Source organism: Ammodytes marinus (genome assembly GCF_949987685.1).
Source record: "Ammodytes marinus genome assembly, chromosome: 18".
In the NCBI taxonomy this organism is placed as follows: Eukaryota; Metazoa; Chordata; class Actinopteri; order Uranoscopiformes; family Ammodytidae; genus Ammodytes; species Ammodytes marinus.
The window spans coordinates 18,972,895-18,991,370 of NC_137222.1; the positions used below are offsets into that span (position 1 = coordinate 18,972,895).

At 39.7% G+C, this 18,476-nt stretch overlaps 1 protein-coding gene across 1 annotated transcript in view; it reads left to right on the plus strand.

Moving 5' to 3' along the window:
* Positions 1 to 18,476, plus strand: part of LOC307265073 (putative flavin-containing monoamine oxidase A) — a gene marked incomplete at both ends in the record, with an annotated part of 38,123 nt that overhangs the window by 18,988 nt on the left and 659 nt on the right. Inside the window, 3 exons of the mRNA XM_080046643.1 lie at positions 5,942 to 6,100; positions 8,522 to 8,608; positions 9,883 to 9,983. Of these exons, the coding sequence (XP_079902769.1) occupies positions 5,942 to 6,100; positions 8,522 to 8,608; positions 9,883 to 9,983 (347 nt within the window). The remainder of the gene's footprint in view (positions 1 to 5,941; positions 6,101 to 8,521; positions 8,609 to 9,882; positions 9,984 to 18,476) is intronic.

Below are 18,476 nucleotides of genomic sequence, written 5' to 3' on the forward strand. Positions count from 1 at the left end.
GGGGAAAAGGGCAGGTGCTTCAGCACCACTTCAGGTCTACCTGTGCACGCCACTGATCCACAATATGAGTGTATTTTATTTATTGGTTTATTTCAGGGACATTGCACACTAATCAACAGTCAAACTGTAAGTGAGCCAGAGATGTTAGATATTCAAAAGGCAACCTAAACTTACAGAAATAAAATGCATGTGTACACACAGATTAAAAAAACAACATGGTCGACTCAGAAAATACAGTAACACATAGTAAGAACGAATTGACAGACAATGGCAAACAAACAATAAAATAAGCAGACAATAAAACACATCGTACATTAAACATTATAGGAAAGTGCACAAAACAGTAGATTAGAGCAGGACAAACACACCTACAATAAAAGCACAAACATATACAGCAGCATAAAGCACAGACATGCAGCACAAACGTGCAGCACTAACATATTCATTTAGACCAGGGGTGTCCAAACTACGGCCGCTTTTTATTGGCCCGCGGCCGATTTAAAAAATATAATGCAATATGGCCCTTTGAAAAAAAAATTTTTTTTTTTTTTTTTTTTTTTTGCATTTCTTAGTTAACCCACTAGTGCAGGGGTGTCAAAACTGACTGATTGGCCCTTGGCACATTTAAAAAATATAATGTAATATGGCCCTTTTAATTTTTAAATAATCTAAATGCACTCATTATATTACAGAGAAATATGTCCCATAAAAGAAAAAGAGCACCAAGGCCATCCCAGAGGACCCTGCATAATATTTTAATTTAAATTAATATTATTATGGAAAATCCATGTGTCCTTCTCCAATAGCTTCTAATTCATCTGACACAGTGTTTACATTTTTTTTCATACAAAATTCTTCAGCTTTAGCCTCTTAATTTCCCTCTCAAAGTGCACCAGATTCATGCATTTCACTTTAAAAACTTAAAAAAATCTCCCGGGGGGGCATACCCCCGGACCCCCCTTGGAGGGGCGGGATCTCGGCTGGCTACTATTTTCACCAAGCTGGACATTAGACGTAAAAGCAGAAAACACTGAGTGTATTAATGGCATTTAACAAGAGGGGGGATGTATCTTTTTAATGTGCAAGTAAAGTGTTGCCGTGAAGAAGGATTACAATTTACGAAGACACTATGAAACTAAACATCAGAGCAGCTACATGTCCTGATAAATGTGTTATTTTTGCAAAGTGGCCCGGCCCTTCGTAGATTTTTCTGTATGTGGCCCTCAGTGAAAAAAGTTTGGACACCCCTGATTTAGACACTAACATGCACAGCACAGGACAGAAGCACAAGACAGGACAGAAGCACACAAGAGACAAACAGGACAAATGTACATGTATGCACTGTAGTGTGTCATGAAAAGACAAAATATCTGCTGTGAAAAAGTCCGGTCTGCAAACAACCAAGAAAATGTGATAATCTCTCACAGTGATCACTATGAGACTGAACATGGATTGAGGTTGTGCATCCATTTGTAGGTTTCATATTGAGACTAATTCAAGCAGTTGCAATACTTCATTTCCTCATAGCTGAGACACCTCACACAGTGATCATTATCATTCTCAACCATTGTTATACCTTAGGAGTGACTTGTAATGGAAGCTAAATATCTCGTTGGTCTTGAGTGCTCATTTTAGTCCAGTACATGTAAATGTGAAATAAAGGAGATTTCCTCTTTAATATATATTTGCTATGCGTCTGAATGAGGCTGTGGGTAAAGGACAGCCACAGTGTGGTGAGAAACTGATCAGTTTTTAAAGGACACATCTGGTTGTAGTTGAAGCCCTTATTAATCCGATGCCTAAGGTTGAATGGCGTTTTTTCCACAGTAGCATTGGATATAAATGGTTGTGATGTGCTGGTTTCAATAATACTACTACATAATACAAAACCATTGAGACAACTATTCCTTAAGTTGTGTTCTAAGATAAATGACCTTGGTCATTATTTTGCACCTTGTGTGCTTGCAAATGTTTTTGTACTAAGATGCATCCAAGGCTCAGACAGTTAGACTGCATTAGGACAAGAGACAGCAGAGTCTCATACAGGTCAGAAACTGCACGTTGACAGGGTGATGTAACTCACCTTTTTTCACTGCGTTTTCCTTCTATAATAATGCAGTTAGTGATCTAGGGGTGGGATGGTCGGGTAAATCACCAGAAATCTCCAGTCACGGGAAGGGAAGAGCAAGTTTAGTGCTGGACATTGCCATTTCAGAGGAAAGTGGTTGCTGAAACCCAGTGCCGGAAGAAATGAGACACTATGGTAGCTGATGGCAGCAGACATCTCTTTACTAGAAGAAAACAAAACTGACTTACACTGCTCAAGCCCAAAGATTAAGCAATTTAACCATAAATAGTTGATTCAGCATCCAGCTGCCTTGGATGATCTCATCACCAGTGATGGACAATCTTAGTAGCAGAAGCTTGTCTCTCTAGGGATGCAGGTCCTTAGAGGCAGCCCCAGGCTTGGTCTCACATTTGACATTTGACAACTTTCCTCCCAGTTAGGCAATGCCTTCAACAGCTGAATGTCTTTGGCAGTACTGTATATGGAACTTACGTGAAATTGGGACGCACAATACTGAACTTTAACCAATTCTATAGCCTGACAACCCTATGTGTGCATGGTATGTAGGCAAACCCAGGTGTCAGGTGATGGATGGCAGCAGTTGTCCTGCCTTGAGGTAAGAATAATACTCATAACAACTACCTGAAGAAGATCTGCTGAGGTCAGGATCCTCCATAATGGTGTGTGTTTGCAGAACTGCAACCTTATCCAGCATGCTATGCATCTGTAATAACAGGAAAAAGAGTTGTTTGTTTTAACAGCAAAGGGTCCTTAATCTCATTTTATTTTGAGGGATTTTCGCTACTTCAATAGTTTCTACTATATGTCTTTTTAATGTTGTGCAAAATTGCGTTGAAAGAATGTGCTTTGTTTATTCTTAAAGCAATCCTTGGGAGATTGCAAGATCAGTGGACTGTGAGTTGAATGTGTTTGTTGGACTGCTGTTGATATATGTTTTTGTCTACCTCTTACTGCTATTAATAGTATTATTAAATGAAATTGTATTGTGAGACTGGGAAATGTGAACTACATTGCCCATCTTGGGATGACTACAGTTTTTTCTGATTCTAATTCAGAGGTTGTTTTATTTTACTCAATTGGTTGCTGTACGTTTCCAATGTACCATCAATACGTTAAATAAGCCACCAGGGGTGAATAGAAAATAGACATGTGTTTTTTAAAATGTCAAAATAAAAGCATATAAAGCTCCATCTTTTAGAACCGCTCAGCACTGCGCACCATCACCTCATCCATCTCATCCTTGTCTACCGCACAGTTACAGAGAGAGCGTTGTCCAGGAAACTGTGAACGTATGGGACAATAATGCATGTGAAACATAAAAAGGGTGCTTTGACTGTACAGTCACTCACAGCTGTCTGGAGGAGGCCACTGCCTGTCACTCACTACATCCCTTTTTTGTGAGAAGATGGAATTTCCCACACAAACTATTAAAATATTCTCCAAATATAAACTATGGATCACTTCAAGCCCCAAAGGCCACACTCAGTGAAAGGAAAATAGCTTTTAGGTCAGGGAACATAGTGAGTAGAGTTCAAACTAATTCAGCTGGACAAACAAATAAAGGAGGCCAAGAGAGAGGAAGAAAATTAAGAGGTTTTTCCAGGATGGTAAAGCCTGAAACATCTGGCAAGGGGTTATGACACTGGCTGGTCTATCTAATAATCCAACTTTAACCAGTTGTGAGGTCTGTGTTGATAGCAGAAAGTCTTAATCCACTGGAGAAGGGGGCAGATAACACCTGACCTGGCTGTCATGTCACTCACTACTGCAAACCATATAGAACTGCAGCCTAGGGAGGTGGAATTCACCTTGAAGAGGATGAAACCAAACAATGCGCCTGACGTTGACCAGATGTGTGGCCGCCTGCTATAAAAGCTTGTTTATATACTCAATGCCTTGATGTTTTCTGCCAGCTCTTCAACCACTACTTGGTGGAGCACTCGATCCCCTTCATATTAAACTCCTCAATTGTTTTCCCTGTATCCCAGAAAAGCACTTACAGACCGAAAAGCCCGAGCATACCTGGTCATGAAAAGCTTTACGAGGCTTGTTCTTACCCAGTTATTGAGGGAAGTAGGCATTCACTCTGACCTACTCCACATCCACCTTGGGAAGCCCAGAGCATACAGCATGTCACAATGGTATTTGTGGACTTTTCAAGAGCATTGAATACAGTGCAACCCCACCTGACAGGGAGACACCAAGTGGTGAGAATCAATGGACAGAGCATCTCCACATGGACCAAATCAATTGGACCACCACATGGCTCCATTATCTCATCTGTTCTCCTACCCTATACACTGACAACTGCAGAAGTTCAGACCCAGATATCAACTACAGTATATCAAACACTTAGATGACAAGGTAATCATTGACACCCCTAACAGAGAAGGACACCTCAAGGTTGAGATAAACATAATGTCAAGATCTTGCAGAAGGACTGGTCTGCACCTCAATGTCTAAAAAAACTGCGGTGATGGACATCAATTCTTGTCAAGGTCCACCCTCTATTCCCACACTAAAGGTCAGCTCCCAGACCATACAGAGAGTGGAAAATTACCTTGGAGTGGGTACCAAAATAGGCCACAAAGCCACTTTCAAAAGTGATAGTGAACAAATAGTGTCAGCAACACTTCTTCTACCTGAACAATCTCTCTATTCAACCAAGCACTCCTACTTGCTTTCTTCAAACCCATCCTCACCTTCAACATAACAGCCTGATTTGATGCCTTGAGCAAGAATAAATGTCAACCCTCTCACTAAAATGATCAGAATGAGCAGTAACATCATTGAACTGGACCTTGAACCACTCAGCAGCATCAACAGGTGATGGACCCAAACAAAAGGATTACAAATAGCCTCAGACCTCCCACACACACTTCACTATAAGTACAGCCCCCTACACTCAGGCCGCAGATGCAGGTTACTCCCCCAAAGGACCCTGCAGGCCACATCAACATTTGTATCCACCTCAATCAGACTTATAAATGCCTGATCTTTTTAATTGGGCCCTTTTGGGGGGAAATATCATATATATATATATATATATATATATATATATATATATATATATATATATATATATATATATATATATATATATATATATATATATATATATATATATATATATATATATATATATATTTGTATTTGTCTCCATGCCAAACCATTTCAACTGGTGCAGCCGCCTTTGCGCTTTGCTGAGTAGTGTGTTGTAGTTGTTTGCTGTGGAGTAGGACACTTTTACACAAATGAAGGTCCTAAAGGATGAATAAAGTTTTGTTGGCCTTTGTCCTTGCCATATGCAAATGCACATCACATACAAACAAACACCCACATAGTAAGCAGAAGTGTTAAAGGCTGATATAATTCCTCCAAAATTGTAACACCATAAATAAAGCATGTCAAAGTGAAGTGTAATTGAATGCAAACTCAAAAAAGGCTTTACTGCCCACAATTCTTGTTTTACAGTAGGTACATCATACTTAATTTATGGTTGCCTGAGACTGCAAGCTTTGCAGCAGGCTACTAGGGTGTGCGAGAGAGACACATATTATTATGTTATGAGATGTGTGCTGCATTTGTCGATCCCATGCTATCTTAGAAAGTTCACAAGCCACACATGAATGAGTGAAGGAAATCCTTATTTCGAAGGATTACAAATAATTGACAAAAGTATAACAAGGGAAAAATAAAATAAAATGTCCACCTCCATAAGGTTTTATTTAGATTCAAGTGACAATCTTGAAGAGATGGCACTTCATGTAACTCCTGGTTGGGTTTTGTGGGAAATGGCTGTAATTATTGATATATGATTTAGCAGTGAACTGTCTCTCTGTTTCTCCACAGGCTTTTTGGAAGGAGAAGGGCTTCTCTGGGGAAATAGTGGCGGGATCCTCCACTGACTGTCCATTCTGTGTTACCTTTGATGCCACTAGCCCCAGCGGGAATGCTGCTTTGGTAGGCTTCATTGCCGGCCAGCAGGCATCCCACTGGACCTCTGCGGAGGTAATGGTTTATCAATCTAGAGACAGATGCAATTATATTCCATATTCATCTATAATTGAAACATGTAACTGTTCTCTGCTCGTAACAAAATGATGCCTTGTGCCATCCAGTTTTAATTCATATTGCATATGAATAGGAAATTAGACAAAAACTGGTGAATATTTTCCCCAACATCAGTGTGATGTTTTGTAATTATTATTCAACTGATGCAGTATATAACAAGACATGCTGTAAGCTGAGCTGGTTTGTGGGTGAATTAAATGATCAGATATACTGATACTTATCGGTATCAGTATATCTGATTCCCTGATTGCAAGTTACCTGATGAGACGTCACTGTCTAATACATCTTACAGCAAGTCTGGGTAATTAATGAGAGCTCTAGGCTTAGCAGCTCATCAGGTTCATTAATCAAAAAACGTATGTCTACTAAAAATGTGTATATATATATATATATATATATATATATATATATATATTTAGATACGGTATGTAGCTATTTGTTAATAATGTGTTTGATATGATGTAAATACGAAGCTAATTTGATGATTATTAAAAACAGAACGGTGCAGAAGGAGTAGGCTTTAATAAGCTTTTGCTTCTTCCTATTCTTTTTCGGACATGGCAAATTAATATACATTTATTTTCTGGTTGTTCTGCTTCTTTTTTACATGGTCATCCATTAATTCATTCAAATAGAGTATTTTAAGTTATTTCTCCAAACGCTGCCTTAGGTCCCTTATGAATCATGGAAAAAGCAAGCTGGATAGTCCAGTTCTATTTTACGCATCATAGTGCTTTACCCGTTTCTCATGCATGTTAAGATTAACCTAGCAAACATTGTGTGGAGATACAGAAGGCAACATAGGGTGCATAGGCACATTGATGTTGTTGTGTAAATCCTCTGGGGCATCATTATCAAAATTGCATGCGGTATTGCAAACCACCTGAGCTCCAAAACAGACCAGCATATACTGTAGAGAGCAGTGTTATGCTCCTGCCTCCTGCCAGCTTTCAATGACTGTGTGTTTACTTTGGGAAAAATAAGACCTAATGGCTGAAGTGTTGTGCAATTCTGTTGTTTTTCCAACATGATTGTTCATACTATTTGCAGAGAGTATTGAGGTGTTGTATGTTCATCTCTGTTTGTGAACTGTCAACTCTTTGCCTAAAAAAAGCTAAGACGACAGACATTTTTAATTGCACCTAGTGGAAGGATGAACAGCGCATCTACTCAAAAATAGAGAATTGTGAGGAGCAACTGGATTTGTATTGGTTATCCACTGCATAAAAAAGTATTCCCATGATAAAAGGCCTTAAACAATACTGTATAACATTGTTTAGTTAAAGAATCAACCCAATATCAAGTGTTGATGCATTCCTTTCTGCAACATGTTTTGTAGTGGACTCATGCAGGCTTTATACCCCTTCGTGTCTATACGGTTACATTTCACACATTCTGACAGTAACTCAGTGTTGCTATTGACAGCTGTAATCCTCTTGCTTTCCCATACACACTTCACAAAGCCAGCCTGTATCTTCTCCTCTTTCCTTTCCTTGCTTTCCTGCTGTGTTGACATCTTTTGTTTCGTACCAGGGCTTCTCCCTTTCCATGTTTTACCTGAAAATAATAATTGAATAATAATAATTTCGAGAACAACCTGTGCTCTAGGGTTCATTCATTGTATATATACTATACATGGGTTCATTTGGACTTTAGGTCATTAGCCTGACTTGTTACAAATGCAGAGGGTGCTAAATAATTAACCCCCACTTGATGCCTCACTTCTAAACAGACAATAGTTGTGTCTATGGAGAGTTGATTAATGTGGTATGTAGATATCAAGGTCACAATATTACACTGTTTGGGATGTGTTATTATCATGGAGCTGAATTTATATCTTAAAAAGTATTGTTTTTTATATTTGGCTCTCTTACCATGCACTTATTATCTATTATTAAAGAATATTACAATTTCATAAAATGTTCCACTGAAAGCAATTCGACAGCATACTTTAATTTGCTCTTTGCTCTTCTTCCAGCATTGAATTAAGAGGTTATGAGTTTTAGCTCCGGATTATTGGACAAGGGTGTGCTAGGAGCGAAGTAAAGTGACATGCAGATGAGGAATCTTTGAACATTTTGCAACATCGGTCAGCATGCTTTATGGCAATCTGTCCTTTTGGTCCTCAGGCTGCAGACACTCTTATACATAACTCACAGAGTGAACTAATACCACCAGGAGCATGTGCTGACCATGCTTTAGTTATTCAAATTGACTGCTGCCTTCCTCTTGTGTCCAGCTGGGATTGCTTTCTGGAATATGAAATTCATATTTGAGCAGCCCACTGTTATATATGTGAGTGATGAGCAAGTGCAGTGCAAGTACCATGTTGACACAGGCATTTCCTTATGATTACAGGCTGGAGAGAGAAGAAACGCTGTGTTGACCAGTCTGGTCAAGTATCTAGGTCCTGAGGCTGAATCTTACATTCACTATGAAGAGAAAGTAAGTAGTTTGGTGGCAGATGTCTGATGTAATGAAATAATAATGGTGTGGTTGGAGGCAGCATTTTGTTTTCCGAAAAAAATATTTTTATATCGTGGATTCCACATGAAAGATTTTTTGGGTTTCATTATTCTACCTCTCTCTCAGCAAAACTGAACTTGTGATTTATATACAAAGGAAAAAGAAACACTAAGTGCAGTATGGGAGTGAACAAGTAGCCAACATTGGTGTTTCAGTTCAGTTTTCACTTTGTCACAGCACCAATGCTGGGCATGGGACACATGCCAAAGTATGGAGGGTGCAAGTACTTTCAAAATAATTGAAACTGCCTATTGTTGACGCATGTGAGCTTCTACAGCACAAGTACCCGAAAAAAACACATATTACATGCATTATATATCCTGCTTGACTATCATTTTGTCATACAAACATAGCAAATAGCTAGATAGCTCCAATACATGATGCATGCATACGTAGACAGTGAAACAGCACATTAGTCATGCAGATACCGTATACTATTTTAGTCCCTGGGCTTCTTTTTCTTCATTATATGAACCTTAAATGGAATGAATAAGAATTGAGAAACTTGTTAGTGGAGACATAATGAATGCACTTTGCAGAGACTGAATGGGAACATGCATGTATCAAATACAATTACAACTCAACCCGTTGTAAAGAGGAAAACAGATAGATTAGTGGTACAGGGTTGAGAGACATATTTGGCCTGATTTTATGTTATCCCAGTGGGTATCGGAGTGTCTTGATATTGTTTTACAATTTATTTTGCTACTTGAAAATGCACATGAATTATGCTGAAGAGTCAACTCACACTTCACAATATAAACAGAATATCTCCTCTATCCTAATGTCTACCCAAACAATTATAGCACATTTTGGGGAACATGCTATTAGAGTTGTGTCCATTGTATAGGTTTTTAAACTGCTGCAAGCCTCCTCAGGGAGAATCTGTCTCCATCATGATCAAACATCCATGAATGTAAACCGTTGATAGTTGTCTGTACACCCATTACTACATTGCAAACAGGAACTTCTACTGGCTAATTCTGCATAATCGACAGGGGTGCTTGGAGTTGTAGTCCTCAGTACTAATGAAACTCGCGGGATTGTGCTATCAAATAATATCAGGGCAAGATTAAACTTGGAGAGAGCCATCATGTGTCATGACTCATATTGTTAAAACAAAACTAGGCTTTTGGACTGTGCCAAGAAATGCCATAATGTAAATGTCATGTGAATGTTCTGCTGCTTCACAGGATTGGGCAAAAGAGAACTACAGCGGGGGCTGCCCTGTTAATGTCATGGCCCCAGGTCTACTAACATATTACCACCCAAGCCTGAGGGAGCCATGTGGCAGGTAAAACCCAATGAAGACAAATACACCACATCATCACACCTATCATTTCTCCCAAAACTCAAAAGAGGTCCGCTTCCCTCCATGTTACCAACAGAACCAATGGTTTTGCAGAGCGATGTATAGCGGATTAAACAAAGGATGACAGTTCCTGAATCTTTGATATTATTTACAATAGCTAAAATAAGAGTTTATAGTTCAGGGAATAGTATTACCTTGCCAACCAGGTATTACTCAGTAGCAGACAGTGCCTATAGATCATTGACATGAGTCGTGGGAGTGATTATGCCTTCACCGATATGCATTAGTCCAGCTTGGCAAGAGGTCACGACGAGTTGTGTTCTCATAGGAAAATGTCCTATAATCCATTTCTAATGGCCTGTTCTGAAATGCACAAAGCTGAACAAGAGGTGGGGAGGGGGATCCAGGTAATGCATTTCGATAATGACATTAAGTCCGTGGGGAGCAGAGAAAGCCCATTACGTAACATAACTCAGCAGCATGGAGCGGTGGACCTCATCCACATTCCTACCCCATATAGAAAATGGATCCTCAAGGACATGCTATGACCTTGACACAAATCCAGCACTTTGTAATGAAATGAAGAAAATGCTTGGTTGACTAAAATGCTGCTGGCGCTTCACACGTATAGATAATCTAACAGCACATCATATTCTAGTTGCGCCTGGTGGATTGTGGTATTCAATTTGGGATAGCTTGGATCCCAATAGTGACCACGATGTGGTGTACTAATTAGTTAATGCCATGCCTGAAGGAGCTTTGTGCACAGTAGTCCATACCCCATACTCAATGCTAGGTGTGGTGAGTGATACAGAAGATAATGAGAGTATGAAGAATAGAGGCATAGAATAAACTATACATATAATGACCTCAGTTGTTTCATGCTTACCTAAGTGAACATATTCCAAATGCATGCAGAATAAACATAGTGCTTAGTAGTATGCTAAATGTTTTACATCAAAACAATTGGTTCTTTGTGCTGGTCATTTGTTTGTTGGGCGCATTACTAGCAAAATAAAATCATTAAGGATTTTGAAATGAAACAGTTCTGATGAAGCTCAGGATTCATCAATAAGGGATGCCGTATTACATCAAATCATGGCTGCTCCATTCAATGAAGCAACTGTGCATGGTGTGAGAAACACTGGGAAAAGACCTGCTCACTCAATTAACCGCCAAAGGAGGCGCTCATCTGCCAAAAATGTTGGGTGTGTTTGGTCTGGCATATCATTTGTGCAAATTCTGTGGATAAAGTACTAAAACCGGACAAGTTGCTAATGCTTTTTTTACGCAAATCAAGGTGCTATTAGCTGGCGCATTCCATTCCTTGTGGCTCTGGCCCATAGGATGTAACTCAAAACATGTTCAATCCTTTCAAACCGTGTTAAATGCAGTCCAGCTATGTTTTTTATATTAATGTCAGATTGTTAGGCTTTAGAACCTAAGTGCTTGGAATGATAATGATACAATCCATATATATGAGTGGAGCTCTCCATCAGAGCTCTGTAGGCTTAGCAGCGCATCCGTGTGTGTCCGCATTCACTCAGCCATTTCAGGATTAGCCTCTCAGTTCTTTTCCATTCTGTCATTGCGTCTTTGGAAGGGCAGCAGCAACCAGTGGAAAGACCCATCAAGGAGCCTTGCTTGTGACCAAAAGAGCAGAGTTACAATGGTAACACTTTATAATAATGTTCATTTATCAGTGATTCATGAGTTATGCATACGTCATATAAAGTATAAGTCATTAGATAATGATGAACTAATCATTTACAAAACAGTAATATATATTTGTAGATGATTAATAAGTCATTTACAAACCTTTCTGCATCCCTCTAATCTAAATTGTAGACCATTCATCAGCTACAAATGTGTAGTAGGGCTGTCCTAGACTACAAATGTACATAGTTGAATATGGTTGGTCAAATCTTGCCTATAGTCAAATCAAGATTTTTTTTCCTGCTTATTGGTCCATATTCTCATTTGCCACATTGGCACATATGTTTCCTAAACCACATAAAGGGGCTAAAAGACCCAACTATAGTGTGTCTTCTTGAGTTGGCATAAGCATGTATGTCTACCTTTAGTCATTGACTCACACTATGGAGGTTGATTAAAAGCTTGAGTTGGTTTACATTTGTTATTGATTTGCTTATCATTTGATCAATAAACAGGAAAACATATCTTGGTTTGACAATTAGTTGATTCAACAATGTGCATTTTTAGTTGAGGACACCCTACTAAACATGTGTTGCTTATGAATGGTTTATACTTTAGATTAGAGGGATGCAGAAAGGTTTGTAATCAATGATTTATTAAGGAGAATTTCATGATTTACTAAAAGCTTTATAGATGACTTAGAACACATCTGTGATATGCTAACATAATAATACCTATTACTCATTTACAAATACAGTTTATGTAACTGTTCTGTAGATGATTGTTGCATCATTATCTAATGACTTATATATGACTTATAAATGAACATTAGTATTAAGTGTTACCTGTCTTTTCTATTTCTACACAAGCTCCTACTTCTTACAGGTCATGTCTGGTGTTTACCCCTGGACACTTTAGACTATCCTAAGCAAAGGAATAAATTATCATCAAAAACACCTATTATTCCTGCTTAGCATTGGGTCACAGCACAACCATGACCGTCACTGAGCTTCAAGGCATGAGCTTTACACAGTATTTTCAGTGCATCAATGATATAAGTGACTCATTCAAGTCCCTAAGGGGTCTACATAAGGTCAGCTATTTGAGGTGCATTCAGCTAAGAGCAATACTGATATTTGGCTGGATCTGATTCTTCTCTGGGTTTAAACTGAGCTTTGAAAGCTCAATGTCCCACTGCGAACAGACTTAAGGAAACACCTTAACACATCCAACAGGCCAAATCTGATAAACAGGCAATAGTCACAGAACCGCTGAACACACACATTCTCCACTGAAAAAGACTGAGTTGCAACCTTACTTCTCAATGCAGTAAAGACCAGCACCATCTTGAAGTATATGTGAGTACCCAGTAGTACTCGTAAAAAATTGAAATTTAAAATTAAAACAATAAATTATTCTCCTTTTTTAAAATTAAATAAACTGAATGTATTTGTTTGAAAGAAATTCTGGCTCCAACGATTGTCTTTTTTTGGTGTGGAACACCACTAGATTTCTAACCCCAATCCTCACAACCAAATATCACGTTTTCTACTTCAGAATGCCTCTAAGTTGCATCTAATGCAGCAAGAGGAAGCGGAGGGGTTTCCCTCCACTTCCTGCTATCAAGAAAATAAGAAAAAATAACAGAAATGAATACTAATTAACGTCCAAAACGGGGCACCACCCATATTAAGTGCGAAATTGTTAGCTGATCATCTAAATCAGTCTCATACATGTACTAACTATTAATTTTGAAGTCAGATTAATAATTACATTGATAACTATAACCAAATTACCATATTATGAGCCATTAGGTCAAGGGCATTTTACATATAATAGGATAGCAACAAGTATTCTTATGCAACATTAAAGACACCAACATCGTTGAACACAATTATTTTATTAACAGAATATATACAAATATAAGCTAGCTGGGGAAGGTGAGTTGAAAAGGAGGAACAGATCTTAGTGGTTCTTCTTCCTTTGAGGTCACCTTGCAGGCCTTGGTGGGTTCCTTTCGGTTAATTAGCATGGAAGTGGCATTGTTTCTGATGGAGGAAAAATGTCAAGTGACAACAAAACCTGTCAAAAAGTGGACTGGCTCTGTCACCATTCGAAAGAGAGCAACACGGTCTTTTACAAGGCCTCACGTGGCAAGCTTCCTCTGTATCTGTCTGCGATGCCAAGTTTCACCGACACAACATATAAGACACGCTTGTAGACAAACATAAGACTGGCCATCTCATGTATAAATAATAATCCTGCTCCTGCCAGATTGAACATGCTTCAGGGCCCAACTCAAATTGGAGCGACTGGTCTCTATTGAGATGTTCAGGATGCTGATCAAAGTTGCATCACAAAGGGAGTGCTCTTGTTTTAAGAATAGTCCTCTCATAAGCCCACATCTGCAATTTGATTTTATCATTTTTATCTATTGTAATTTATGGCTTTGCTTAATTATTTTGTTTATCAACAGTCATTTTGGAAATGTTTTATGTCTATCATTGTGGGATTGTTTTCTACCTTGTGTGCTGTAATCAGGGAGTCATTGGAAAAGACAGCTTGCTCATTATAGCCCTCTCCAAACAAATACAGTTTATTTTTACAGAACATAACCAACCTCATAACATTGGAGCGGATCTTATATCAAAACATATTTTACATCTGTGTTGAACTGCAACATAACTAAAGGTTGGCTAAAAGCCGGCTGTACCTCAAGTTAATTAGTTTCCAGCAATGTAGTCAAGTAGGTCATAGTCTCGCAAAGCCAGACCAAACTACAGCAAGTAGTATGGTCTGGAAGCACGCCGTTTAGAGCTGTCTATTCGGGGGGGAAACTGGGCTGGCCTGTTTTTATTTCTTTAAACCAATCACAATCATCTAGGGCGGGGCTAACCCCGGGAAACAGCAGAGGTGTCCGTGCAAAATAGTGCCGGGGGGGGGGGGGACTTATTTTGATGGAACGTCTTCACGTCCAGAGGCTGTCAGAGAAATGGCTAAATCTAACCCGCAAACGCCACAAAAAAACTATTAAAGAAAAAAGGAATACACATAGTGTGTTGCTTTCTAACCAGCATGTCAAGACACCATACACTTTAGCCCCCAAGGAGCTCACGGGATAACTTAACCGGAATTAACTAGCCACGTAGTCACGCAGTTATCTCTGGAAACATTATCATCGGCGGCCCGTTGTCCTGTAAATCACCAAAGAAAGGGAACGGCGGATCTTAATCTAGCTGGTTATAAGGTCCGGTGCTCAATTCAAACCCCCACGCTTCATTTTCCAGAGTTTATGAGGGTATTTCTGCCCGGGGGAAGTTGTACAATGAAGTTGGACAGCTAGGCTAGGCTAAGCTAGGCTATGCTGCGTCTCGGACCGCCGCAGCCAATATTATTATCCCAAAGTATCGCCACACTATATTTCTGTCTACAGTATTATTTCTGTCTACAGTAATGTGACTTCTCACACCCTGTGTGTGTGTGTGTGTGTGTGTGTGTGTGTGTGTGAGAGAGAGAGAGGGAGAGCGCTGCACAGAAGCACACAGGTTGACTGTGAGCGAATTGTTTCCTAGTTTGAGGGGGAGCTCAATATGGGAACGGCAGCAACAGGAAATGGAGGCATAGCGTTGTTAGCCGACGCCAGCGCTAATAGACGCTGGCGGAAACGGTTCAGCCAGACTAAGTAGGTCATCATCCATATGCACTTCATTGCCACATGTATAAACAATTGAATGAGCAACCAGATGAAATTAAACCGTGCGCCTCTCGAGTATTCCTACTTACATCTCAATTTGTCAGACATCTGTTTACTCTGTTTATGTAACACTTCATATTACCATAAACATCCATATGGCATTTCATTATATTATAGACCACTTTATGCCAGAGAATGCTATAGTCAGTGTGATGGATGCGTTCGAGAATGCATGAACGCTGTATTCGTTTGTCTTTGTGCTTAATGTGACAATGTGGTCCAATTCCTTTCAAGGCCATTTTGTTCATATGCTGTTAATGGATCTGATCAGGCGCACTGGGAAATAGTATTACATTGAACAGAGCAGAAGGGTTTGTATATAGCGGAGGTCAAAATGACATCCTACTACCTCAGAGGGATTCTTTAATCTTTATTCCCACATTTAGAGAAAGGATTAATCCAGAACTTTGTTTTGTAAATACCCACATTGGAGATTGGAATGGTGGGCTGCCATACTCACAGGCTTAACCTTTTGTCAAAAACAAAGCATTGATATTGACAGACAACTTCAGCGGTAGGTGCAGTCAGCCAATCAGTTTCTCTTAACTCTTATCTTAAAATCACCTAGTGTATGTAAACAAGACACCAATGAAGTTTTGTCAAAAATGAACTTTTTAATCTGACAAGCATTTTACTCTTATCATAATGCTGCTGTTTCAAATACCTGCTATGCATGGCCCTGTAATGATTTTTTCTTGGTTGATGTCTCCCTACTTCACTCCTGACGTTTTTTTTTTTACCATTCTAAGTGAATGCATTGCTTTCCTTTTTCATCAACATTTGTATATAGCATATCTCAGTGATCTTTGGCTTCATCCCATTCCTAGGGGAGTCACCGCTGTATAAATACATTCAATCCAGCATGCACATAAACTAAAGCGTATAACCGCTATTGCAGTAAATACACCTGTATTTGGTGGTAATGTCAACAATTCTAGCAAACACTTTCTTTAAAAAAGTCTCACAGTTTAAAGAGACCAATCGGGCTGCAGGACCTCTCAGTGGGTTGGGGTGTGCTGAAGCAACTCCATGCTTGTTGACATGTTGCCAAAAGCCTATTTTAATCTAAAGTGTAAAGGGATTGGATAGTTGGCCAATTAAGTCTCCGGTGGTATTCTTTTGGTGAGCTGGACGTAAAAAATCTCAACACTTCTGAGCATTTCTTATTGATGCTTTGGCACACGCTCATCCTGTTTCCATAGTCGTCCACATTTTTAGTTAGCTCCCTTGCTGAATTGTGAGGTCCCTCTGTGAAATGAATTATCATATCCTGCATTACAACATACATCAGAACAGTGTGTGGAGACCAGAGTAAGTGAGTTTGCTGCTAAAGCCTCTAACTATTTAGATAGCATAAATAAATTATTAGAGTCACTGGCCACATTAAAGGTGCTGAAGGGGAGCCTTTCTCCACTCATCTGATTAGTAAACAGGGGTGCGGACTGGCATTGTGGATGAGCCTTGAAGCACGTACGATGGGCTAGAAATGAATACATGAGTAGTAATAAGTGGTTTTATGTGTACATTTTGTAAGGGGAATACGTTAAGTGGTACATAGGTGTACACATACAGAATCTAGTCGGCATGAGCCAGCCTTTTAGCTTAATTATAATTGGCTGATGCTTGTAACCAAAGCAGCATTTAAGGTTGGCACCAAGAGTGTTGCCTAAGGACCAACACTAGACATTGCACAACCTGGCCTGGAACCAGCATCCTGGAGCCTTGAAGCAAGTACGATGGGCCAGTGAATACATGAGTACCGGTAGTAGTGGTTATATGTTTAAATTTTGAATGGGGAATCAGTGGAATGTATTGTGTCTAAGAGGTACATTCATTCATTCGGCTGATGCTTTTATCCAGCTGCTGGATAGCTCAGTGTGGCCGGGATTACAGTTCTCCAACACTTGTACTTTCGTAAACACACTTAACACAGGTGATTTCTGGAGAGGCTGTAAGTGAGCCCTTCAACTCACCTCAAAGGAAACACTGAAAAGCGCTACATAACCCAATCAGTGGTTAAGTGCCCATCCACTCTATTGGAACATGACATCACATTTGATGTCTATCAATGGCTGCAGTACAGCCAGCTATGGAGCTGAAGCTAGGAACCTCCTGTATGCCATTATTGTAACAAAAAAAACGATATAGTAACATTTGGCTGGGCCCAGCCTCACCAATCTGTGTGGCCACAGAAACTCCATCTGTATCCCAGAACTGTGGCCTTTACTTTTTGCTGCACCAGCATTGCAGGAAAAGCATTGCATTTCTTATTTCTCACCACCTTGTTCATGGTGCCAATGGGTGAAAAGGGCATGATCATGTAGTGCTTCTCCATTTGGGCTCACATTTGGTTCCCAACTCCCCAGCTAGACAGGTTACAGCATAGACAAAGACCTTTACTACTCCCCTAACCCTTGCTTCTATATGGCCAATGGGCTGGGGTTAATAACTATCCTGCTTCTAAGGTGCAATCCATTTGAGGCTGGGTAGTAGTATGGTTTCACAATGCCACTGGTAAAAAGACATGGCAATGCATCATCTTAAGCTCCGCGGCTATTGTCTACACCCTCTTGGGGCTGGCAGTTGGCAGCGGCAACAGCATCCAACCACCATATTTTACCCCCCAAGCCTTGACTCAGGAGCTTGTTTTTTGGATAAACTGTTACACAATCAAACGCACAAACACATGACAGCAGTATGTCCAGCCCTGACATGATTTGAACTCATGGTGACAACACACCTGGGCACCACCGGGAGTCATTTAAGAGCCCTACAGGGCTGAAAAGGCTCAACGTGATTTGCTGAGCATGTAACGTGCTGATTCCAGTGCAAGGAAGAGACATGGATCGTGTAAACCTACAGAGACTTCTTAAAAGGGTAAAACTGGTACTCGTTCAACAGATCATTAAATCTCCTCAGCGTTGCACGTAAAACTGATCCAAATGGCCCAGGACGCTACATAATTATGTTGAAAGGGATGTATAGAATATAAAATGAATGCTTTTCTGCTTGTAGCAACATGAAGCAAAGCGTTTAGAATAAGACTCACTAGGTTTGTGACTCTT